The following is a 26,022-nucleotide window of genomic DNA, read 5'->3' on the forward strand; positions in this document are numbered from 1 at the left end:
TGGCCTTTGTTACCGAGTGTACAGGTGTGCTGTAATTTCCCCCGTAATGGTTAAGTTGAGGACTTGGTAAACTGATTCTAAGGAAAACTTATATACCCGACTGTGGATCTAAGAGAAAAATGTCCCGCGGATACAATGACAAATGTCAAATATCATGTAAGATATCTACACACCTGCCCATTAAAATACCTTTAATGTCATTTTAATGTCATGAACTCCGTTTTAATAATCTGCATTGTAAGAAGACTCTCTCTATCCACAAACGTGTCTCGAAAATATGTTGTGGCAGCTGTTTGGAAGAGTTGGCCGATACTCAATCACTTGAAAGGCTTTAAACAATACGCCTTGACTGCAGAGATGATAATAGCATAGCCTAAGAAATTAAAAGATTGTTTGCCTTGCCTACTCAACATGTCTCCTGCAGCGCCCCCTATGATGTTTCCAACAGTGACTTTATTAATACATGACATTGTCACATTGTTGCTAATAAGTTGGGAGAACGTTGTGACATTTTCATTTTGCTAGTGGGGGGGATGGAATGAGACGCTGGATCTGAAATAAACAGAATGCCACATTAATTCATCTGAACCAATTGGAAATAAATAACTTTTACACAACAATTGATTGCAGATATTTGACAGAAAATATTCACTGGATATTAAAAGCTGTGAAGTGATTGACTTGGGAAAAAGAAGTGTTGATTTGATACTAAGAACCTATGTCTCTTAACAACTACAAATCACAGCAGTATATACCATCTTAAGGATACATCTCACATGTAATCTCCATTTTGGAGAAACAAATTGTAAGGCTCAGGTGTAGAGGGTGTGAAGTCAGGCGTAGGAAGCAGAGAGTACAGGGTAGTGCTTTAATGTCACACACAGCGAACATAAGCCACCTCACGGAGATACAGGGTGCACACAAAAACAAATGCCCCAAACACTGGGGACTGAAAATAGTCAGAGGAAACCCACGACTGAAACAGCTCAAACATGAGCGTCTACAGAAGCAATACACAAAACAATCCCGCACACAGAGCAGGCGGGCCTGCTGGCTAAAATAACCTGGCTAATCAGCCCAAACCCAAAACAGGTGCAAACAATAAACAGAAAGGGGGAAAAAGGGAATCAGTGGCAGCTAGTAGGCCGGTGACGACGAAAAGATTGGTTGAATTTCATGTCAATAAGGTGTTATGCCATTGGCCAAACTTGCAGATAGCGGGAGATCGCAAATGTCATTTTTCCCAGTCAGATTTTTACATGGAAGCAGTAGGTCAAGTTCTAAACTAAATCATTGCATTTTATTTAAGTAAATTACAGTGTGTACATGTTTAGTATGTACAGCAGCTCAAGGTCAGCCACAGAGCTCTACTCTAGTAGCAAGTTAGATGGACATGTCATTTGTAGACATTCCTGCTGTAGGCAACCTGATCCTCCTTAAGGTCTCAAAATAGTCTAGAACAATCAATGGTAAAATAATAAGGAGTGTGGTGCTTCTCGAAGTGGGTGGGGCTAGAGAGACACAGGCACACGGAGGTCTCTCATCCAATCCATTTCCTTTTCCAGAGTTGTCCATAATTAACTTTTGCTTGGTTGTCCCTTCCAACCAGATATAAGGAGGCTGAGGCCCCAGTATCCATGAGTCAGATACCTTCTTCCTCTGTGGTAAGACTCCTTAGATTTTTACATTTGTCTCAAATTTGCGCTCAGCATCTGAGGCGGTAGCTAAATGCACTGTTTGAGTTCATAATTTAATGTATTGTAAGGCTTTACAATATGCAATCAATTGGCATTGATTTAAAATGAAATTTGTAACATTTTACTTTAAATGTGTTTTGCTTCAAATCTGTCACTTTCATTCAAGGTCAATAGTGCTGCACCTGCATTTCTTGCAGGTGGTGGTCTAGAATGTAATTGGATTGTCAGGGCTACTTGACAGAATGCACAGTAAAGTAGAAAAATTAAAGTTACCAGTTGCACATGTAGTTGAATAGGACATGGCTGAAATGATGGAGTTGAATGATGCCATTCAAAATGTTTCTTGCCCTTCAGGGGCTAAATTACAAGGTTTCAGACTTGTGTGTATTCACAACACGCTAATGTTTCACAGGATCCTGCAAGACGTACAAATTAAACAGTAGGAGGGGAAAAAGGTGAGACATGGTTTGTTTTCACATAAAAAGTGCTGAAAATAATTCTGTGTGAGACACCACTCACTCTCTTGACTGTGGAGGAAGCACCACAGAGTAATTCATGTTTCTTGTTTCATTGCTTTCCTAGTGATCCGTCACCATGAGTACGGACGCAGAGATGCAAATCTACGGCAAGGCTGCCTTGTACCTTCGTAAACCCGAGAGGGAGAGGATGGAGGCACAAGCCTCACCCTTTGATTCAAAGAACGCCTGCTATGTGACAGACGTCAAGGAGCTGTACCTTAAGGGTTTGATCACTGGCAGGACAGAGGGAAAGTGTACTGTCAAAGTCACAAATGCTGACGGCACTAAAGTGGTAAGTCTGATCTGAAAAGTATTGAAGTAAAAAAAATTATCCAAATTATCAATAATATGCCAAAAGATAATATTAAATCAATAACAATAATAGATTTATGAGCATTTCTTTGTTCTTTTTTAAGCAGAATATAACCCTCAAACGAAACACTTTTATTGCTGATATTTCAAAATGGTGTGGAATTATAGATAATGACAACTCAAGAATCTCCATTTATTTGTCAGTGGGTGATAACAAAGTACTTGGATTAAATTTTGGTATGCATTTAAAAAAAAAGATTTAACTTGTATTTAATGAGCAAAAAGCATTGAGTCATGACCAGTTTGATATGTGTGAAATCTAGATTTCTGACTGTTTCAGGATAAAGAGTTCAAAGAAGCAGACATCTACCAGATGAACCCCCCTAAGTACGACAAGATTGAGGACATGGCCATGATGACCTACCTGAATGAAGCCTCTGTGTTGTATAACCTCAAAGAGCGTTATGCAGCATGGATGATCTATGTAAGAAACCTGCATAAACATACACACATACTGTAAATTAACATAAGAAATTCCCACATGCATGAACATGAGAAATACACACATACAGTACTACACATAAATGAACAGTAGAAACCAAAACATACCATTACAGTAGACCCACATTAGTATACCATAGTACACCCACATCCTCACATAAATCCAGGTAAAAGTCAAACTGACATTGCTAATCGCCCAATTGGATCCCTTTCATCCAGACCTACTCTGGGCTCTTCTGTGCCACGGTGAACCCCTACAAGTGGCTCCCTGTGTACGACGAAGAGGTTGTCAACGCCTACAGAGGGAAGAAGAGGATGGAGGCTCCACCCCATATCTTCTCCGTCTCTGACAACGCCTTCCAGTTCATGATGATTGGTACGAGCTCTCATGGAGAAATGGATGGATGGATGGGATCTGCTGTCTTCTAGTCTAAGTTAGAACAGTTTGCTGGGAATCTCTCATTTCACTATCCTTGAATGGAAAATATTCCAAAATGAAATTCATGATGATGCTTATGAATACAATGATGTACTCCTAATGTTGATTTGATTATAATAAGCAACATGTTTTTTGTTTCCAGATAAGGAGAACCAGTCCGTCCTGATTACGTAAGTTGTTTTCTATCATTTCACTTGAGAAAATGTTTCTATTCTAATATATTGGGAGACTTGGGTGTTATAAAATACATGACATTATGAACGGATTAGGCTATGCGTAGTAATGACGGTGTTATAAAATACATGATATTATGAATGGATTAGGCTATGCATAACAATGACTCGATGAGTTGGAATATTTGTGTATTTTCAACGATATTTCTTAGCGAAAGCCAATCTGTCACTCAAACATGTGACCATCTTTCTCTGTTATATAAACCAGTGGAGAATCCGGTGCAGGAAAGACTGTCAACACCAAGCGTGTCATCCAGTACTTCGCCACCATTGCAGTTTCTGGTGTCAAGAAGGAAGCGGACCCCAGCAAAATGAAGGTAACACATTTCAGTTTGGTGTTCTGTGTAAACTTTCTTTCAAGTGGTGAATCCTGTTTTAAGTAAAGTGTTTGCTAGTTTCTGAGCAACTTGTGTTTGTCTCAATCAGGGGTCTCTTGAGGATCAGATCATTGCAGCTAACCCTCTGCTGGAGTCTTACGGTAATGCCAAGACAGTGAGGAACGACAACTCGTCTCGCTTTGTAAGTATGAAGAATTTACTGTGGAAGTGACCTTCAATTGGAAAAAATATTTTAGTAGTTCCCTATAGGTGCCATAATACCCATAAAACCTAGCAGTCAAACAGGGAAATGCAACCAATTGTTTTTCCACCATTTATTTCTCCCATTGGGGATTTTAGAAACAGTTAAAATAATGGCTGTGTTCTGTGTAGGCTTACCCTGGTGTGATGTTTTTATAACCATGTAAATCAGAATAGGTGACTTTTATCAATATATGTCTCCATCTACTCTCAGATTTCAAAATGCTAATTAGCATCAAAGTAGACATCATGAACAACTACAAATCCCTGCAAGCTCCTGCTGGTCATCTCTAGCTGACACCTTTGCTAACAGCTATTTTGTCAATTTTGTAAATTTAAAACTTACACAAGACAGAATGTAGCCAGTTTATTCATTACTAAATTTAGCTGACATTAGATAGTTTATCCAGAGATTCTGACCTTTGCCTAAATTAGGCAGTCTCGTCCAGATCATCATGGCATTTGTAGTTCTTTATGATAGCCACATTAGCAGCTAATTAGCAAATTTATTTCGCTAAAAGTCACCTTGTCTTAGATTTACACGGTTATCAAAACTACACACTAGGGTAAGCCTACACAAAACACAGTGCTTGTTTTAAGTGTTTCTAAAATCCACTATTGGGAAATGAATGGTGTAAAAACGCTTGGAACCATTTCCCTATTTGACCGCTAGGTTTTATGGGTATTATGAATCATACTGTGGTGCTCTATAGTTTCATCAATAGATGTCCAATAAACTAACTTTTTAAGGGGTTTATCAAAGTAAAATGCTAGATTTATTTAGTTGACCTATTTCTATCCGCCATGCTCTACTACAGGGTAAATTCATCAGGATTCACTTCCAAGGAGGAAAACTGGCTAAAGCTGACATTGAGACCTGTGAGTTGGTTTTCCTTGTTTCTCAATGCTTTCCTTAAATCAAACAGAATATTTGTTGGAGATTGAATCATCAAATGTAATGTTATCTTATGTTCTCTCTCTCTCTTTTTCTCCCTCTCTCTGTCTCTCTCTCTCTCTCTTTCAGACCTGCTGGAGAAGTCCAGAGTGGCCTTCCAGCTGCCCGCTGAGCGAGGCTACCATATCTTCTACCAGATGATGACCAACCACAAACCTGAGCTAGTTGGTAAGGCAAAGTACAGGTTTAGGTGAAATTATTCACACCTCCATCTGTGGAACTTATTAAAATGTTTCCTAGTCCACACTGTTAATGTTATTACAATGAGTACATCCAAGTTAACAAGGCATCTAAACATGGGTCAGGTCGTTCAATGTCTTTCATGGGAAAGATCAAGTACTGCAATGTGATGCACTAGTCCAGGAGCCTCAGTCCCCCTCTTTTGCTGCTATAGACTATATAGTGCATTTATCATTGAGACCATCTATTGAGAAAAGGAGGGAGAGATACTGTAAAGGTAGGACAGCAGAATTCTCAGAGATTTAACTGACAAGCTATTCTCCGTTGTCCACAGAAATGACGCTCATCACCACCAACCCTTACGACTTCCCCATGATCAGCCAGGGTCAGATCAGTGTGGCCAGCATTGACGACAAGGTCGAGCTGGATGCCACCGATGTGAGTGATACAAAGTGTGAACCAAACTGTAGATATGGAATGGGTAGGACCACAATACACACTGAATGCATTGCGCAAATCCAGCTTGATAGCAGCTGGGCACCTTGTGCTAGTTAGGCATGTGCTTCAAGGCCCTCTTCATGCCTTCACACTTCACCTTGAGGCACATACCTGTAAGACTTCCACAAGAGACTGCTTCTAAGTGCCATGTGGAACTGTGTAAAACTCATGTTGTGTTGTCATATACTAGTGTGTTGGCCAAGAGTAATCATGTGGAACAGAGAAGCCAGTTAATTCTAACCATCCCATTTGTTCTGGACTGAACACAGAACGGTAGTGTACTGTAACTGAGTAAACTACCGTTCAGTTCTTCACTGTTGTACTTCCTCTTTAATACCAGGATGCAATTACAATCCTGGGCTTCTCTAACGATGAGAAAATGGCCATCTACAAGCTGACAGGAGCTGTAATGCACCATGGCAACTTGAAATTCAAGCAGAAGCAACGTGAGGAGCAGGCCGAGTCAGATGGAACAGAGGGTGAGTCCCACTCGTAAGACGTAAGATATGGAAAGCATTAGTCCCTTTCCCAGTCCCCAACATAGAAATACAACACGTAAGAAGTTAACTCCACGGCAACGGAATTGTGTTGAGATTTTCATTTAAAATGTATGACAAACAAAAATCATACATTTTACAGTTTAACCACCCATTAAACTCTATGTACAATGAACACTTTTAAGAATTTACACTGAACATCAAACAAAAACACATTTACAGGAAGAACTGTGCAGATGCAAAGTTTGGTAACAAGAATTTTGGTAAAATCTGCCACAGTTTTTCTGTGCCCACTTTTTCCAAATACACTCTTAAATATCTGCTCTGAATTAAGATTCAACGATGTCTGCAAATAGCACTGCTGGGTGATTTGAAAAGTCATAGTAAATTAAATAATATAATAATCCTCTTAGCAAAAACATTTAATAATACTCTTAGCAACAACAAAAAAATCTTTAATTTACAATATTTAGAAACTCTGAGAATAGAAAGGTTCAGTACTTTTGTGACGCATCACAGCCCAGTTAAAAATATATGGCGAATAGAAATCAAAACTGGATGGTGTTCAGAGATCGATGGGAGGGAAGCTAAAGGATGGGACTAAAAACAAACAAAAGATAAGTATTGTAAAATATCCATGAAATGTATATAGTATGTATAAGCTGGAATAAGAAGCCTGAGTGTTGTTGTCCATTAGTTTACTCCAATTAGGGGAGAGGTGGTAGGGTTAGGGGAAAATAAAGACTTTGGACATCACATTAGAGCTCAGTAGAGCACAGCACAATATAGTTCAGTACAACAGAGTTCGGTACAGTACAGCAAAGTAGAGCATAGTTCAATACAATACAGTACAGTATAGAGTACTCAACTTGTGTGTTCAACTTTGTACTGTACTGAACTCTACTGTATCGTACTATACACTACTGTACTGTACTATACTGCACTGAACTATAGACTACTGTTCTATAGTATACTGTACTATACTCAACAATACACTACTGTACTATACTGAACTATACACAACTATACTGTACTACACACTACTGTACTATACTATACTATACTATACTATACTGTACTATACTATACTATACACCACTGTACTGTACTATACACCACTGTACTGTACTATACTGTACTTTACTGTACTATACTATACCTAACTATACACATATTACTGTGCTATACTATACTGAACTATACACTACTGTACTGTACACTACTTTACTGTACTATACACTACTTTACTGTACTATACTGAACTATACACTACTGTACTGAACTATACACTACTGTACTATACACTACTGTACTGTACTATACACTACTGTACTGTACTATACCATACTATGCTATACACAACTGTACCATACTATACTATACCATACTATACCATACTATACACAACTGTACCATACCATACTATACCATACTATATTGTACTATAATATACCATACTATACTATACACTACTGTACTATACTATACTGTACTACACTATTCTATGCTATACACCACTGTACTATACTGTACTATAGTATACTGTACTATACTGTACTGTGCTATACAATACGATACTATACTATACTGTACTATACTATACTGTACTATACCATACACAACTATACTATACTGCACTATACTATACTGTGCTGTGCAATACTACACTATACTATACTAAACTGTACTATACACTACTATACTGTACCACACTATACTATACTATGCTGTACTGTACTGTACTGTACTTTACTTTACTTTACTTTACTTTACTTTACTGAACTGTGCTATACTATACACAAAACAAGAAACAATCTCCCACAACACTACACCAAACAATTACCCATATATAGGACTCTCAATCAGAGGCAACGAGAAAGCACCTGCCTCCAATTGAGAGTCCAACCCCCCATTAACCTACACATAGAAATACCACAAACCAGAAAGAACATAGAGATACAAAACATAGACCAAAACCCGGAAATAATAAATCAAACACCCTACTACAAAAAATCACCACCCCGAACCACAAACAAAATACCCTCTGTCACGTCCTGACCAAACTACAATAACAAATAACCCTTATACTGGTCAGGAACTGACAGCTATACTATACTGAACTGTACAATCTTGTGAACCGAACTGTGTTTTATGACTACTATGATTTCCCATTGTAGCCAATTCAATTACATTCAAGAAATTCTGTTACCGATTAATAATTCATAAACAAAATTGATATGAGTAAAAACACTAACTAATTGGCAGGTCTACCATTACTTGTTAATTCTGTAAAGTTTCATTGTTCTCCCTCCTCATGAGGTAACAGAATTTTAAAGCACAAGGCAATGTTTTTTAAACTTACAGAAGGCAGAAACATTTTTCCAAAACAAAAACTGTTGATATTAGTTGTATTTCTAATACCTTTTAAGACTTTTTCTGCTAGCTGTTTTATAAGACCCCTTGTCCATCTGTTTGACCAGAAATCAAAGCATTTGTTTGATCCTCATTTTCAAGATGGCAAATGGTAAAACATATATATATTCCTTAATTTCTTGAAAAATATAGACTCTTAGCTTTCATTTGACACCCAATTTGACATGCTCCTATGAACTTCCCATGTTGGTGCTCATTGGTCCTTTTACAGGGAAATGAACAAGACCGACAGTGCCACATGAAAGTCAGGCAGGATATACATTTTGGAGATGAAATTCCAACCTCCAGGAATTATTTGAATAATGGATGTGGGTGAAAATGAAAACTTAACCTATAAAAGACATCAGAATCAAGTGATCTGTTCTCGTTGGTTTTCTCTCCAGTGGCTGATAAAATCGGCTACCTGCTGGGCCTGAACTCAGCTGAGTTGTTGAAGGCTCTGTGCTACCCCAGAGTGAAGGTCGGCAACGAGTACGTGACCAAGGGACAGACTGTGTCTCAGGTAAAGCAGTTAAACAAACAGCATCAAACATTTTCTGACCACCTGAATTATTTTGGGGACAATTGCATTTGCTTTTTAAAAGTAGTCATGTTGTTTTTCCCAACCTTATCACTGGAAATGTTCAATATCTCATGTATTAATTTGAGGTATTATTATTGAAGGTTTATAATGCAGTCATGGCTTTGGCCAAGTCCATCTATGAGAGGATGTTCTTGTGGATGGTCCTCCGTATCAACGAGATGTTGGACACCAAGAATCCAAGGCAGTTCTATATCGGTGTGCTTGATATTGCTGGATTTGAGATCTTTGATGTGAGTATGAGACCCGAACAAGACATTTAGTTGTGATTGAGAAGGATTACAGCCTTGTATGATAAAATGATCCCTTTTGAAATTCATCACCAGTACAACAGCATGGAGCAGCTGTGCATCAACTTCACCAATGAGAAACTGCAACAGTTTTTCAACCACACCATGTTCGTCTTGGAACAAGAGGAGTACAAGAAGGAGGGAATCGTCTGGGAATTCATTGACTTCGGCATGGACTTGGCTGCCTGCATTGAGCTTATTGAGAAGGTAAGTTGTCTGTAAGGATTATAATGGGATGCAACAGCAAAGTTCATAGGGAGCGCATTGAGAGATATTAGCATAATGGTACAATTTAACTGTTGAGAACTCAATATGTTTCCTATTATGTCCCCCTAAAATAATATAATCCTATAAAATGATGCTTGCTAATGGAATAAATGTGATCCTAAATGTAAATGTTTTTACATCATATATGCACAGTCACTTTAACTATACATTCATCTACATATGTACACACTACCTCAATTGGCCCCACCAACCAGTGTTCCCGCACATTGGTTAACCGGGATATCTGCATTGTGTCCGGCCATCCACCACCTGCCAACCCCTCTTTACGCTACTGCTACTCTCTGTTCATCATATATGCATAGTCACTTTACCATATCTACATTTACATACTACCTCAATCATCCTGACTAACCGGTGTCTGTATGTAGCCTCGCTACTTTTATAGCCTTGCTACTGTATATAGCCTGTCTTTTTACTGTTGTTTTCATTTCTTTACTTACCTATTGTTCACCTAATACCTTTTTTGCACTATTGGTTATAGCCTGTAAGTAAGCATTTCACTGTAAGGTCTACACCTGTTGTATTCGGCGCACGTGACAAAAAAAACTTTGATTTGATTTGAAATATCACTCATTTGATATACATCTCTTTTTGTAAAGCCATTGGGAATCTTCTCCATCCTTGAGGAGGAGTGCATGTTCCCCAAGGCTTCAGACACTACCTTCAAGAACAAGCTGAACGATCAGCATCTTGGCAAAACCAAGGCATATGAAAAACCCAAGCCTGCCAAAGGCAAGGCAGAAGCCCACTTCTCCCTGGTGCACTATGCCGGTACTGTGGACTACAACATCACTGGCTGGCTGGAGAAGAACAAGGATCCCCTGAATGACTCAGTTATTCAGATGTACGGGAAGTCCTCAGTCAAACTGTTGGCTGCCCTGTATCCTGCTGCCCCACCTGAGGGTAAGACTAGCATCAAGTCAAAATATTAAATTAAGCGATAGTTACTACTCAGACCCACATTGTCTTTAAAGCAGTGGCCACCAACCTTTTCAGAGTCAAGATCACTTTCTGAGTCAAAATGCAAGCCAAGATCTACTGCTGAGAATTTTTTTAACATGACTTAGAAAACACAAGCCTATGCAACATTCACCAATTAAAAACAGTTCTGTAGCAATGAGGTTTGTTCAGTAGGCTATAGGCCCAATATATTATCACTGTATATAGGTTATACTTGAGTTGCCCTGCCAATGTGATTCTTCTCAGACCATTTTGAAATGATATATATATATATATATATATAAAGAAATAGGTCTATGATCACACTGGTAATAGAGCATTTGTTGTATTACTTGTGATCCACAGCTGAGTGAGCATAATAGTTTCCTTTTTTTACTGGACTGACGGCCTGCATCTGATAGTCAGTCTGAGGGGAGGGAGGGAGCAGCGGCGAGGCTGCCTCTCCCCCGACTCATTTTCCCTCCGCTCTCCCTCCCTCCGCTGAGAAAACGGGACACAGTCTTCCAGCTGATGGTGAAACTCAAGTCGCACTGCATTATTTCTGCCTCATGCACCAATTCATGTTGTTACTGCTGTGACCAGAGAAAGTGAAATATTCCTCGATATTAAAAAAGGACACAAGCCACTAATAACAACAACACAAGCGTATCAGAACACTTTGCTCTACTCATTCATTACAGCTGCAGTGCTGGTTGTAGCATGAGTGGAAGTAGGGAGAACGCGCATTTTATGTCTCATAAAAGTGTTGAACAAAGTGTTGAACAACAACTTAAACATGAACTAACTCATTAAAACAGTATCTCTGCTGTATTCGTTGAGTCTCTTTCTAGTCATGGTTACATCTCAAAATAGTTTCTTTTTACAGTCTATGGCGCGAGAAAACTGCACATGCATGGCGATCTGAGCTATCTGATTGGCCAACAGTAGGCCTATACGCACAGTTGATTTGCTCTCAGTCTTCAGACATGAAACGGTTTAAAATCCCGATCGACCTGTTGGTGACCAATGCTTTAAATTCTTTGAATGTATCACAATTTATCAGGGTTATTTACTGGGATAATTTATTCATTCAGTAGGTGTTATCTTACACAATCTCATTGGCAGTATTTGGATTTGATTCTCTCATTTCTAATGATCTTTTACTTATCCACATTTGAACAGATACAACCAAGAAAGGAGGCAAGAAGAAGGGTGGTTCCATGCAGACTGTGTCCTCCCAGTTCAGGGTGAGCTATTGAAATGTCTATATTCAGTCCTTCAAAAGCTGCATTGATTATCATAAATTATTTCTGAGAAAATGATTTGTAACCCTCTTACAGGAGAACTTACAAAAGCTGATGACCAACTTGAGGAGCACTCATCCTCACTTTGTACGCTGCCTGATCCCCAACGAGTCAAAGACTCCAGGTACAAGAAATATTGACTTGAATATGACATCTTATCTATACACTATGAGTAACCTTAACAAGCCCAATCCTTTAATCTGTTAATAGGTATTAAAGAGACTTGGTTTGTTTTTCCAGGTCTGATGGAGAACTTCCTGGTTATCCACCAGCTCAGGTGTAATGGTGTTCTGGAGGGGATCAGGATCTGCAGAAAGGGCTTCCCCAGCAGAATCATCTATGCTGACTTCAAGCAGAGGTACACGCACGCAAACACAACACACAACACACACACACACACACACACACACACACACTCACACACACATAAAGCTCCACAGGTTTTCCCAGCATCAGAATAGGCTTAGCTTTTATGTTATATAACTGACCTATTACAACTTGACATGTGTTAAAAATGGCTCCTAATTCAGGTACAAAGTACTGAACGCCAGTGTCATCCCTGAGGGCCAGTTCATGGACAACAAGAAGGCTTCTGAGAAGCTGCTTGGGTCCATTGATATAAATCACGACGATTACAAGTTTGGACACACCAAGGTCAGTCAAATACCCCCCAGCAAAAGCTGACATCGAAACACAACTTCAATGATAATTTAAACATGAACCATTCAACATGAACCATTCAACATCTTTCCAGTTGGTTTTTCCACCCTTTCATTCTTTCTTCTTCATTTAAAGGGTCAATCTGCAGTTGCATATTGAATGATACATTGATGATATGTACCCATTGATTCTGGAAGAATGTAACTTATAAAAGCCTCATGAGCTTAATTCAACTGTAGAATCCAAAGTACAAGCTTGTTTTACTCCAATGTTTGTAAATGTAGACTAATTGTATATAGCCTCAAAACATGGTTATAACTATCATTTAATAGCATGGATGGTCAGTCCTTGCATCAATAGCTCTGTCTATGAATTTGAGAGTGATTACATTTCTCCAGCCCCATCCTTCTTTTTTTAACTGAAATAGGGGCAGGGAGTACACTTTGTTATTGCTTCAACTGCTGATTTTAAACTAATAAAAAAGGTGGCTAAAACATTTAACAATTGTTTTCTTCAAATTCATACAAGTATAGAAACTCAACGCATTATCATGTGCATTGTGTTAGAGTGGTATGGCTTCAGTTATCTGTATCTGTGTACATTATTCATCTACAACTCCACAATAACTTACAACTTTTAAACAAGCTATCTCATGGTTTGTTTGTAAAAATTGCAATGTTTATGTTGGTCAAATCAATCTAGAGGTGTTGTTCCCCTGTTTTGATCCAACCCTTTCTATCTGTCACCATCTGACTGTGGTTCCAATGGCCATGTTTACCTGTGTCTCAGGTGTTCTTCAAAGCCGGTCTGCTGGGTATCCTGGAGGAGATGAGAGATGAGAAGCTGGCCGTTCTGGTCGGCATGGTCCAGGCTCTCAGCCGTGGATTCCTCATGAGAAAAGAGTTTACTAAGATGATGGAGAGGAGGTGAGGAAGAGTAGACATCTTGGTAAAGCTTTCTGTGAACCACCTGTATGTAATGCATTATGATTACATACTGTATATACTGTGAGTTGATCGGAATGAGAAAGTAGGTCTTATAATGCTCTATTAGTGCTGTAGTTTGGGATTCGGCAATGCTATTCAGTTTTCATTTGTATAGGTGATATTTACCCATTCATTCTTAAATAACATCAAATGCCTCCTGATTTAAGCATGACCTGTCAGTCCTTGCATCTAGAACTCTGTCTATGAATTTAAGAGTTTTTCCATTTCCTTAGCCCCGTTCCTCAGCTGGAAACACAAAGTGTTGGTGGGGGGGGGGGTTGTTCTTCGAATCCCAGAATGTAGCTTTAAGCATGTCACTCACCATGTCACTCTATCCTCTCTGTCGACCAGAGATGCCATCTTCACCATCCAGTACAACATCCGTTCATTCATGAATGTGAAAACCTGGCCATGGATGAAGGTGTACTTCAAGATCAAGCCCCTGCTGAAGAGCGCTGAAACTGAGAAGGAGCTGGCCAACATGAAGGAGAACTTCGACAAGATGAAAACAGACCTGGCCAAGGCTCTTGCCAAGAAGAAGGAGTTGGAGGAGAAGATGGTGTCCATTCTGCAAGAGAAGAACGACCTGGCACTCCAAGTTGCATCTGTGAGTGAGAAATGATCCCCATAAGATCACATTTATCTACACATGAATACACAAACGAGCACACATTTTTTTTATTCTCCATGCTACATATATTTCATGAATTTTTATTGATTTGTTTTGACCTTTTTGACTAAATCAAATCTTTATTTTGATAAACAAAGTGAGGAGGCTTATTTTTCTCCTGTTCTGAAACCAGGAATCAGAGAATCTGAACGATGCTGAGGAAAGGTGTGAGGGGCTCATCAAGAGCAAGATCCAGCTGGAGGCCAAGCTCAAAGAGACGACAGAGAGGCTGGAGGACGAGGAGGAGATGAATGCTGAGTTGACTGCCAAGAAGAGGAAGCTGGAGGATGAGTGTTCTGAGCTGAAGAAGGACATTGATGACCTGGAGCTCACCCTGGCCAAAGTGGAGAAGGAGAAGCACGCCACTGAAAACAAGGTCTTGTGTCTTACCATAGACAGTCTAACCAAACAATAACCCAAACCATAATCAACTCAAAACATAACTCAACAGAAATGGAATTCCAGATGTATTGTGGGTGGCGGAAAAATGAAGACACAAAATAGTGGAATAGTGGTACTCCCAACATTCATTGTATTTTTAGCTGCCCCTCGTTTATAACGTCCATTCAGTACACTGGCATGGAGTACACTGCCACCTAGTGTTGAATCTATAGAACAGTAGTTATTGACACATTTCTAATCTGAATTAAATTAATGCAATACATCTGAAACTAAATCTCCCCTTTATGGTGAAGTGACCAAAGACAAATTTTCTTGTGGCCGTCTTCAGGTGAAAAACCTGACAGAAGAGATGGCATCTATGGATGAGAGTGTTGCCAAGCTGACCAAGGAGAAGAAAGCCCTCCAAGAGGCCCACCAGCAGACACTGGATGACCTGCAGGCAGAGGAGGACAAAGTCAACACTCTGACCAAGTCCAAGGCCAAGCTGGAACAGCAAGTGGACGATGTGAGTGGAGTTACACATTTTGGCCATGATAGTATGTAAAATGTTATTATCTTCTGTTTAGATTTGAAAAATACATGTGTTTTTATCTTGTAGCTTGAGGGTTCTCTGGAGCAAGAGAAGAAGGTCCGTATGGACCTTGAGAGAGCAAAGAGAAAGCTGGAGGGAGATCTAAAACTGGCCCAGGAATCCATAATGGACCTGGAGAATGACAAGCAGCAGTCTGATGAGAAACTCAAGAAGTAAACAAACACAACGAGCCATATTGACAATAATGGTTGTTCTTGACTAATTATTGTAATTATGAATTAGCATTTACATACGATTCGTATGATACTCTCTCTTTACTCTATCGAACTGAAACCAACTTTGCAATCGCCGTGTTTGTGTTTCTTAGGAAGGAGTTTGAGACATCCCAGCTCCTCAGTAAAATTGAGGATGAGCAGTCTCTGGGAGCTCAGCTGCAGAAGAAGATTAAGGAACTCCAGGTACAGTACAGGACCTAAGCTCCAGTGCAGGAAAGGACACACCTGAAATATTTCCTAAAACAACATTCTGGTAGCACACATTTTTTGCTGGTGGGTCAGTAGATTGGAAGATGCGGTTTCTTACAGTTGTGGTTTTGGTTCCCGCATGGGAGGCTATCTATTGAATATATTAGTGTAACTGGTTTTGTATGAACACATTTAAAAAACATTATACTATTATTGTTTTATGTATTGTAGTATTCATCAACCGTGCTCCTGTCCCCTGTTCTAGGCCCGTATTGAGGAGCTGGAGGAGGAAATTGAAGCTGAGCGTGCTGCCAGGGCTAAGGTTGAGAAGCAGAGGGCCGATCTCTCCAGGGAACTTGAGGAGATCAGCGAGAGGCTGGAGGAGGCCGGAGGCGCCACTGCTGCTCAGATTGAGATGAATAAGAAGCGTGAGGCTGAGTTCCAGAAGCTGCGTCGTGATCTTGAAGAGTCCACCCTGCAGCATGAGTCCACAGCCGCCGCTCTGCGCAAGAAGCAGGCCGACAGTGTGGCTGAGCTCGGGGAGCAGATCGACAACCTGCAGCGCGTCAAGCAGAAGCTGGAGAAGGAGAAGAGTGAGTACAAGATGGAGATTGATGACCTCTCCAGCAACATGGAGTCCGTCGCCAAGGCAAAGGTGAGTAGTGATGTTTTGATCAACCAGTGTTGAGGAGGGTCAACTACATTACCATTCAAGTGAACTGAAGTTGACAGGAGTCCCATAGATAAAGTAATGATGGAACGTTTCACTAACAGGGCAATCTGGAGAAGATGTGCCGTACTCTTGAGGACCAGCTGAGCGAGATCAAGACTAAGAATGATGAGAATGTTCGCCAGATCAACGACATCAGTGGACAGAGGGCCAGACTCCTGACAGAAAATGGTACCATCATCAACAATGAACAAGAAACCAATTCTTTCTTCAGTAAAACACAATAACATGTATTGGGGGCAGTATCCACGTACACCAGTCATCATAGTTTCTACTGTTCTGACTTAAACTTTAATGGTCTCACTTTAGATCCCTGGTTACATTATCAGAAAACAATATTTTATTCAGATTACTAATACTTTTGAAAAACTAGATGATTACTTATTTGATTACTTTTAAAATCAGAAATGATGTTTGGCAAAAAATACATTGACATTTTGTTTTCTCGCAAGTTTGTTAGTTTCACCTGAGCGAGTCTGACCTCTTGTCAGGGACCACTATGATGACACACCAAATGGGTTTGATGGATGCTTTGTCTGCTTCTCATGCCTCTTATGTGGAAAGTAATCCAAAAGTAACGTAAAGTAATCAGATTACATTACTGAGTTTGGGTAATCCAAAAGTTACATCACTGATTACAATTTGACAGGTAACTAGTAACTGTAATGGATTACATTTAGAAAGTAACCTGCCAAACCCCCGACTATTCAACACCTAACACTGCCCTACGTAACCTAGAAATACATTTTCAATCTTAGAGAACAGAGACCCTGTTAACAAGATGTCGCTCTGTCCCTGCAGGTGAGTTTGGCCGCCAGCTGGAGGAGAAGGAATCCTTGGTGTCTCAGCTGACCAGAGGCAAACAGGCCTTCACCCAGCAGGTTGAGGAGCTGAAGAGGCAGATTGAAGAGGAGGTCAAGGTAAAGGAATTTTGAAATCCCAATGTGGCCCTCGAGACAAAATGATTGCTCACCCCTGATATAGACGGTGACTAGGCCACCCTCAGAGACTTCTACTGTCATTTGTTTTACTATCTCTCTTAGTCTATATATTTCTCTCTTTGTCTCGAAAAGGCTAAAAACGCACTGGCTCACAGTGTCCAGTCTGCCCGCCATGACTGTGACCTCCTGAGAGAGCAGTTTGAGGAAGAGCAGGAGGCCAAGGCAGAGCTGCAACGCGGCATGTCCAAGGCGAACAGTGAGGTGGCTCAGTGGAGGACTAAGTATGAAACTGATGCCATCCAGCGTACAGAAGAGCTGGAGGAGTCCAAGTGAGTCGCACGGAACAGCAAAACTCAAATATAGGGTGTGGATAGTGAGTGGTAGGGGGTCTCTAAAAAAATGTTACGTCGATATGTATTGTGATGTTTGTAAACCCTCTGTCGTCCAACAGGAAGAAACTGGCCCAGCGTCTGCAGGAGGCTGAGGAGACCATTGAGGCGACCAACTCAAAGTGCGCCTCCCTGGAGAAGACCAAGCAGAGGCTGCAAGGAGAGGTGGAGGACCTCATGATTGACGTTGAGAGAGCCAACGCAATGGCCGCCAACCTCGACAAAAAGCAGAGGAACTTTGACAAGGTGAAAATTAATAATCCTCAACCTAGAGTTATTTTCTGTCTGCTATATGATCAAATGAAGCAAAATTGTAGCATATTTCTGATTCAAAACTCTTCATCAAGACCTAATGAAAATCCCATTTATTTCCCTAGGTTCTGGCAGAGTGGAAGCAGAAGTATGAGGAGGGCCAGGCTGAACTGGAAGGAGCTCAGAAGGAGGTTCGCTCTATGAGCACTGAACTCTTCAAGATGAAGAACTCCTACGAGGAGGCTCTGGATCATCTGGAGACTCTGAAGAGAGAGAACAAGAACCTGCAACGTGAGCATTTGACAGCAGTTCTATTGGGCTCATGTTTGACTAGTGTAATCATCAACATTTCAATTTTTTTCAACTTATAATCAGTATTCCTTTGAACAACCCAAAGAAGTGGGGGCATTTAGATTTGCAAGAACCTATGAAGTGCTGATTAATTCATGAATCAAATCAAATTGTATTTGTCACATGCTTTGTAAACAACAGGTGCTTACGGCCCTTCCCAACAATGCAGCGAGATTTTTTTTTAATAATAGAGAAATAATAACACAAGGAATATATACACAATGATTAACGATAACTTGGCTATGTACACAAGATACCAGTACCGAGTCGATGTGCAGGGGTACGAGGTAATTGAGGTAGATATGTGCATATAGTTAGGCATAAAGTGACTAGGCAGCAGCAGAGACAAACAGTAACATCAACACATGTGGTGATTTAGTGCAAAGAGAAACAGATAGTTAGATAACCAATAGCTACCCAGACTAACTATTTAGCAGTCTTATGGCTTGGAAGCTGTTTGGGGTCCTGTCTGTTCCAGACTTGATGCATCAGTACTGCTTGCCGTGCGGTAGCAGAGAGAACAGTCTATGATTTGGGTGGCCGGAGTCTTTGACAATTTTTAGGGCCTTCCCTGACGCCGGCTGGTATAGAGGTCCTGGATGGCAGGGAGCTCGGCCCCAGTAATTATTATGATTCAATGTCAACTTCAAAGCATTGGCAAAACCCACTGAAAATCTCCCAAGTCTAAACTGCTCCTGTGTTTGCATGTGCAGAGGAGATCGGTGACCTAACTGAGCAGATCGGAGAGACTGGCAAGAGCATCCATGAGCTGGAAAAGGCCAAGAAGACTGTGGAGACAGAGAAGTCTGAGATCCAGACAGCTCTGGAGGAGGCTGAGGTACAAACTACAGCTGTTTAATGGGAAAAGCAGTGTTAATTTGATCATTTGGATCCCCATGAGCTTTTGCAGAAGCATCAGCTTCTCTTCCTGGGGTCCACAAAAAACACAAAACACAACAAGTAACAAACACTGATAGACAAGGACAGTCAAACAAATGTAAAATACGATATACAAACAATACAACTAAAGTGGTACACTAGCCAATGTCAGCTCTATTGGTGTTTATTGTAGTCATATATATTTAATTCCTTGTGTTATATGCATCCAAATATATTGAACACAATTCGCCTGACTGCTTCTCTTTGTCCAGGGAACACTGGAGCACGAGGAATCCAAGATTCTGCGAGTGCAGCTGGAGCTGAACCAGATCAAAGGTGAGGTGGACAGGAAGCTGGCTGAGAAGGACGAGGAAATGGAGCAGATCAAGAGGAACAGCCAGAGGATGGTTGACTCCATGCAGAGCACCCTGGACTCTGAGGTCAGGAGCAGGAATGATGCCCTAAGGGTGAAGAAGAAGATGGAGGGAGACCTGAATGAGATGGAGGTCCAGCTGAGCCACTCCAACAGGCAGGCCTCTGAGGCCCAGAAACAGCTGAGGAACGTCCAGGGACAGCTCAAGGTAAAGGGACTGAGGAGAGATTTGTTTGTGAATCTTTAGAAAAGAATAGAACAGAGGAATTGAATAGAGTTGACACAATATAGTGTAGAAAGGCAGAGATATTGGGGAAATTCTTAACAATTAACATTTCTTTCACTGACCCTATCACCTCTACTTCCACAAGTCCTAATGAACCCATGTCATTGTGAACCCCAGGATGCCCAATTGCACCTTGATGATGCTGTCCGCGCCGCAGATGATATGAAGGAGCAGGCAGCCATGGTGGAGCGCAGGAACGGCCTGATGGTGGCTGAAATCGAGGAGCTGAGAGTTGCTCTGGAGCAGACAGAGAGAGGCCGCAAAGTGGCTGAGACTGAGCTGGTAGACGCCAGCGAGCGTGTTGGACTGCTGCACTCCCAGGTATGGGTCGATAGCCATTTCTAATGAAACTCAACCAAGCATACCGTTTCTGCCTTGTCACTTGAAAGTTCTCATGAGAGTCAAGAAAATGGTTTTGTCTCCTCCAGAACACCAGCCTTCTGAACTCCAAGAAGAAGCTGGAGTCTGACCTGGTGCAGGTGCAGGGAGAGGTGGACGACATTGTCCAGGAGGCCAGGAATGCAGAGGAGAAGGCTAAAAAGGCCATCACTGACGTGAGTCGTTATAATCTATTAAATTGTATTCACTTGATTTGTATCCAAAGGCCAATGGTAGCTGGGATGGTTTACCACAACAAAGATCTCAGAGGGACGTTATGATTGGTGCCAATTGGTGCTTAATTTAAACAAACTACGATTTCAGGCGGCCATGATGGCCGAGGAGCTGAAGAAGGAGCAGGACACCAGCTCTCACCTGGAGAGGATGAAGAAGAACCTGGAGGTCACAGTCAAGGACCTGCAGCACCGTCTGGATGAGGCTGAGAATCTGGCCATGAAGGGAGGCAAGAAGCAGCTCCAGAAACTGGAGTCCAGGGTGAGTTAACAGCAGGGTGGATTAGGGTGGATTGAAAGATTGATTGCTGGAAATGTATTTAATCATACAAATACACAGGAGCATTGTGTAATGACTTTCTCTCAATAACCCACATAGGTAATGAAAAGCTGTTTTTATCATTGCAGATCCCTTCAATTAAAATATTGTGAAAGTACATAGGAACAGACAACATTTGTGCCTCCTTGACTGGGTAGAAGAATATACCTCTGTTGTACTAATATTTGTTAAGTCTGATTTCACCAACTCAAACAAACGCCTTTCTTCCACAAAGGTGCGTGAGCTCGAGACTGATGTGGAGGCTGAGCAGAGAAGAGGTGTAGATGCGTTCAAGGGAGTCCGCAAGTATGAGCGCAGAGTCAAGGAGCTCACCTACCAGGTAAGAGAAAATGCCTTCCTCCCATACTTGACACTAACACGGAAAGGTTTGTGTATAAAACTGTGGGGCATTGATTCTTTGATCTTGTCCCACAGACTGAGGAGGATAAGAAGAACGTTGTCAGACTTCAGGACCTGGTAGATAAGCTGCAGATGAAAGTCAAGGCCTACAAGAGGCAGGCTGAGGAAGCGGTGAGTCACATACTTTGTCAGCATATATTGGCAAACAAATGTTTTCCCTTGTAGACATTACAAAACTTAATGTCCATACAGTTTAGTTTAGGCTTCAACCAATGCCTCGCAAAGAGGAGCACTGTTTGGTAGATAGGTTAAAAAAATGGCAAAGGAATTAACATGTTACGGGTATGCTTTTCAACGGCAAGTACTGGGGAGTTTTTCAGGATGAAAAAAAACAGAATGGAGTAAATCACAGGCAAAATCCTAGAGAAAAACCAGATTCAGTCTGCTTTTCACCAGACACTGGGAGACAAATTAACCTTTCAGCTAGACAATAACCTAAAACACAAGGACATATCTACACTGGAGTTTCTTACCAAGAAGACAGTGAATGTTCCGGAGTGGACTAGTAAAGAAACTAAAGGAAATGAGGAACGGTGATATCAGGTGTCGCTAGTTGTTCATGGCCCGAAATCCACACTGTGAATGGGAAGATTTCCATCCCATGCGCCATCCACATCTTTCGGTGTAGGCGGAACGGGAGTGGGGGATAATCTCCACCTTTGAATTGTAGAGTAAAACAGAAACGCCAAAGCAAAGCTTCTGCTTACAGCCATATTGATCGCTAAAATAGGCTACAAAAGCAAAACAAAAAACGAGTCTATCGTTCCGGACCTGTACAGGCTGTCGGTTGATACACACAACTAAAAAACGTTTTTAACAGCCTATAAATTAAGATAAAATAGCTTACAGACAAATACTCGCACCAAACACATTCTTTAAACAGACACACTCATCCAGAGCAATTAGTGTTAGGTGCCTTGCTCAAGTGAACACTGACAGACTTTCACCTAGTCGTCTGGGGGGTTTCAAACCAGAAACCTTTCGATTACTGGCCCTACGCTCTTAACCGCTTGGTTATCTGTGGCTCAGTATTAACTGTGGGTAGCTAACGAGAAGGATTTTGACTTACATCTGCTTGAAAAATGATGGCGAGACTTAAAAATGTCTGTCTAGCAATGATCAACATCCAAATCGACAGATCTTGAAGAATTATGAAAATATTGCACAATCCAGAGATTTACCCATAAAGACACAGCTAAAGGTGTTTATAACATGTATTGACCTTGGCGGGTGAATACCTATCTAGTCCTGATATAGTGTTTTATTTTTTTATTAATACAAATGTTTTTGTTTTTATTGTTCATCTACTTTCATATTATAGAGTATGTTTTGTTGAATTTATTTTTATTTAAATCCATTTTAAACTCAATTTGTAACACAATAAAATGTGAAGAAGTCCAAGGGGTGTGAATACTTATGATAGACACTGAATGCCCCTGGAAGCAGTGGTTTGATCCCCCTTTTCACCACTCATTCTCTCTTCTGTATCATCAATTTCCCTATATACATCGCTATCCTAAATCTGTCAATAAAAAATAACTTTAAAATACCTTAAGAAAAAATAATATTCATTTTCTACCTGAAGCTTCAAACTTTGAATGCTGATTTTACACTCTCCTTCTCTTTTCCTCGCCCAGGAGGAACAAGCCAACAGCCACATGTCTAAGTTCAGGAAGGTTCAGCATGAGCTGGAGGAGGCTGAGGAGCGTGCTGACATCGCTGAGTCTCAAGTCAACAAGCTCAGAGCCAAGACCCGCGACACTGGAAAGGTACAGAGCTGCTACTAAACCTACACCTGACTCATGTTCAGATATGGCCACATCAACACCACCTATGATTCAGTCCTCACAGAGGTCAATAGCAAACTTCTACACTCACTAAAATGTATTTAAGGTCTCTAATAAGCACATTTCAGGTAGGGTAAAAATAGTTTGAATTCATCTAAGTTGGTACTTCAAAATTGAAAATCAAAGCTCAGCACTGAGCCTTGAATGCTTGATCCATTACATTATTTCTAACTGTACATATATTCATATATTTAGCATGTTCATTATTAATACTCATCCATTATTTTCTTCTTACAGGGCAAAGAAGTTGCTGAATAAAAGAGACCAGTCTTACATCATTTTCCTGTGTTGCATAAAATATGATTTTCATGGTGAAATGTTTAACTTTGATTAAAAACCTGTCGGCCTACATACTCTCTTTGTGACTGTGTACTCATTACTCAGCTAACAGCTGTTTCATATCATACAAATATTGTACTTTAATTTAAGGCGCGATCTGGGGTTCCAACAACAACAAAGCGGTCTATGTGTAGCTATGGCAGAATTCGTTGTTTAGATATTATCAAATAGACCAGCTAATATCATCCTACCATTACACAGTGGTGGAAAAAGTACCCAATTGTCATACTTGAGTAAAAGTAATGATACCTTAATAGAAAATGACTCAAGTAAAAGTGAAAGTCACCCAGTAAAATACTCCTTGAATAAAAGTCTAAAAGTATTTGCTTTTAAATATAATTAAGTATCAAAAGTAAATGTATGAGTAATTTCTAATTACTTATAAACCATTTTTTACATTTTTTTTATTTACGAATCGGCAGGGGCAGACTCCAACACACAGACATCATTTATCAAACGAAGCGTTTGTGTTTAGTGAGTCCGCCAGATCAGAGGCAGTAGAGATGACCAGGGATGTTCTCTTGATAAGTGTGTGAATTGGACCTTGTTCCTGTCCTGCTACGCATTCAAAATGTAACAAGTACTTTTGGGTGTCAGAGAAAGTGTATTGAGTAAAATGTACATCATTTTCTTTAGGAATGTAGTGAAGTAAAAGTAAAAGTAGTCAAAAATATTGATAGTAAAGTAAAGTACAGATACCCCAAAAAACTACTTAAGTAGTACTTTAAAGTATTTGTACTTAAGTACTTTACACCACTGGTCATTTCTTAACTGAGTTGGAAGTTGTCCCTGAGTGCTTGGTGTGTTCAGTAATAGTTTTATAGCCTTGACCTCTATGGCAGCTGTTGTTTCTGTTGGACACTGAGGATACCAGTTTGACTGAAGATGTGATGAAAGGATCTATTTGGTCCTGAAATCCACCCCACGAACAGAGCCATATTCTGAGGGACTGACTGTAATTAACTGTCAAAACTGTCATAATAACTGTCAACATAACAAGAAATGCTATCTATAAAAAAAAAGAACTTCCTCTCAACTTTTGAATCATTTTCTTACCTCATAGTTACAAGTTGAACACTCCGATAGCTGAATCTGAAACTGATGTATAATGCATCATAATGCGGTTATCACGCCTCCTAAGGTCTTATTGTCATCTCATAATGAGCCTGATTAGTGCTTTAAAAAAATACATTATAAAGGCTCATATATGCTTATAACAAATAATAATGCATTATACCTGTCAGTCTTACCACCTACACTTCCAATTGACGTGGAAATGACATCATCCACATTAGACCGTCATTCTTACGTCCCTGAATCAGGATCTTCTCTGATCTTCTTAGATCCCACAAGATAATTATTTGTGGAGTTTACAGGTGTGTTTAAGAACAATGGTTCTCACACAAACAATGTAAACTGAGGTGAAGTATAAAACAACAACCTTCAAACACTACGGCTGTGTTATTTTAACTACAACTGTCTGCTTGGCCTTGAAGCCAACCTTTCCTGCCTCACTGGAATCTATGTTTAGCTGTCTCATAAATGTCTGAAGTCTCCTCTGTGTGCGGCATGATAGACATAGCGGAGATCTGAGATCAGATGATTAAAATAGCAAAAGCGTCAGTTTCCTCCTCACAAACTTTAAAGGTTAGCAGCTAAAAAAATAAGAGGGGACATAATAAAACGTAACTCATGGATGTGGCCGCCGATCACTGGTCCATTGAAATGACATTCAGAATGTATCAGAGACCACTAGTGACTCTGGTCTCTATGAGTCACTCTTGTGGTGAAAACTATCTATACCAATAAAAAAATACAGAATGTACTCAAACATTTTTTTGAAAATGTGCATGAGATTTGATGTTTTATACCTCAAGAGTAGGTTAAGTTCACATCCCAGGCCATCTGCTGTTCAGATCAAGCTATATGCCTCAGTCCACATTTAGTTTAAAGCACCATATAATTTCCTGGTTTTATCTGTTGCTAATCTGTTCCATTCATTTGGAGTTGAGGCAAACACATTGCTGCAAATCCAAGTAATACATAATAATTAATTAATAATATATGCCATGAAGCAGACACTTTTATCCAAAGCGTCTTACAGTCATGCGTGCATACATTTTACATGCGGGTGGTGCGGGGAATCAAACCCACTATCCTGACATTGCAAGTAGCACGCTATACACTCTTAGAAAAAAAAGTGCTATCTAGAACCTAAAAGAATTCTTCGGCTGTCCCCATAGAAGAATCCTTTGAGGAACCCTTTTTGGATCCAGGTAGAACCCTATTGGGTTCCATGTAGAACTCTTTTTCCCCAGAGTGTTCTACA

General features: G+C 40.3%; 1 protein-coding gene across 1 annotated transcript; it reads left to right on the forward strand.

Annotated features, from left to right (window-relative positions):
• The first annotated feature begins 1,559 nt into the window (after nt 1–1,559).
• LOC106597451 (myosin heavy chain, fast skeletal muscle) lies at nt 1,560–23,707 on the forward strand. The gene is made up of 41 exons (XM_045714455.1): nt 1,560–1,664; nt 2,110–2,152; nt 2,280–2,507; nt 2,868–3,011; nt 3,248–3,404; nt 3,610–3,637; nt 3,909–4,017; nt 4,127–4,219; nt 5,097–5,157; nt 5,303–5,401; nt 5,748–5,851; nt 6,252–6,390; nt 9,225–9,343; nt 9,505–9,654; nt 9,748–9,918; nt 10,599–10,902; nt 12,121–12,185; nt 12,279–12,366; nt 12,483–12,600; nt 12,773–12,896; nt 13,692–13,828; nt 14,240–14,495; nt 14,692–14,934; nt 15,289–15,465; nt 15,559–15,704; nt 15,860–15,950; nt 16,222–16,611; nt 16,731–16,857; nt 17,488–17,606; nt 17,760–17,956; nt 18,079–18,262; nt 18,394–18,559; nt 19,333–19,457; nt 19,771–20,079; nt 20,275–20,478; nt 20,586–20,711; nt 20,860–21,030; nt 21,323–21,427; nt 21,523–21,618; nt 23,145–23,276; nt 23,592–23,707. Exons 3-41 carry the CDS (start codon nt 2,292–2,294, stop codon nt 23,610–23,612), a joined length of 5,811 nt encoding a protein of 1,936 aa, XP_045570411.1. The 5' UTR covers nt 1,560–1,664; nt 2,110–2,152; nt 2,280–2,291; the 3' UTR covers nt 23,613–23,707.
• The last annotated feature ends 2,315 nt before the right edge of the window (nt 23,708–26,022 follow it).

Source organism: Salmo salar, chromosome ssa03 (assembly GCF_905237065.1).
Source record: "Salmo salar chromosome ssa03, Ssal_v3.1, whole genome shotgun sequence".
In the NCBI taxonomy this organism is placed as follows: Eukaryota; Metazoa; Chordata; class Actinopteri; order Salmoniformes; family Salmonidae; genus Salmo; species Salmo salar.

Coding starts and splice junctions, on each gene's coding strand:
- LOC106597451 (XM_045714455.1), top strand. CDS start 2,292: ATGAGTACGGACGCAGAGATGCAAATCTACGGCAAGGCTGCCTTGTAC. Junction 19,458..19,770: donor CAGCTCTGGAGGAGGCTGAG/GTACAAACTACA, acceptor CTCTTTGTCCAG/GGAACACTGGAGCACGAGGA. Junction 23,277..23,591: donor AGACCCGCGACACTGGAAAG/GTACAGAGCTGC, acceptor TTCTTCTTACAG/GGCAAAGAAGTTGCTGAATA.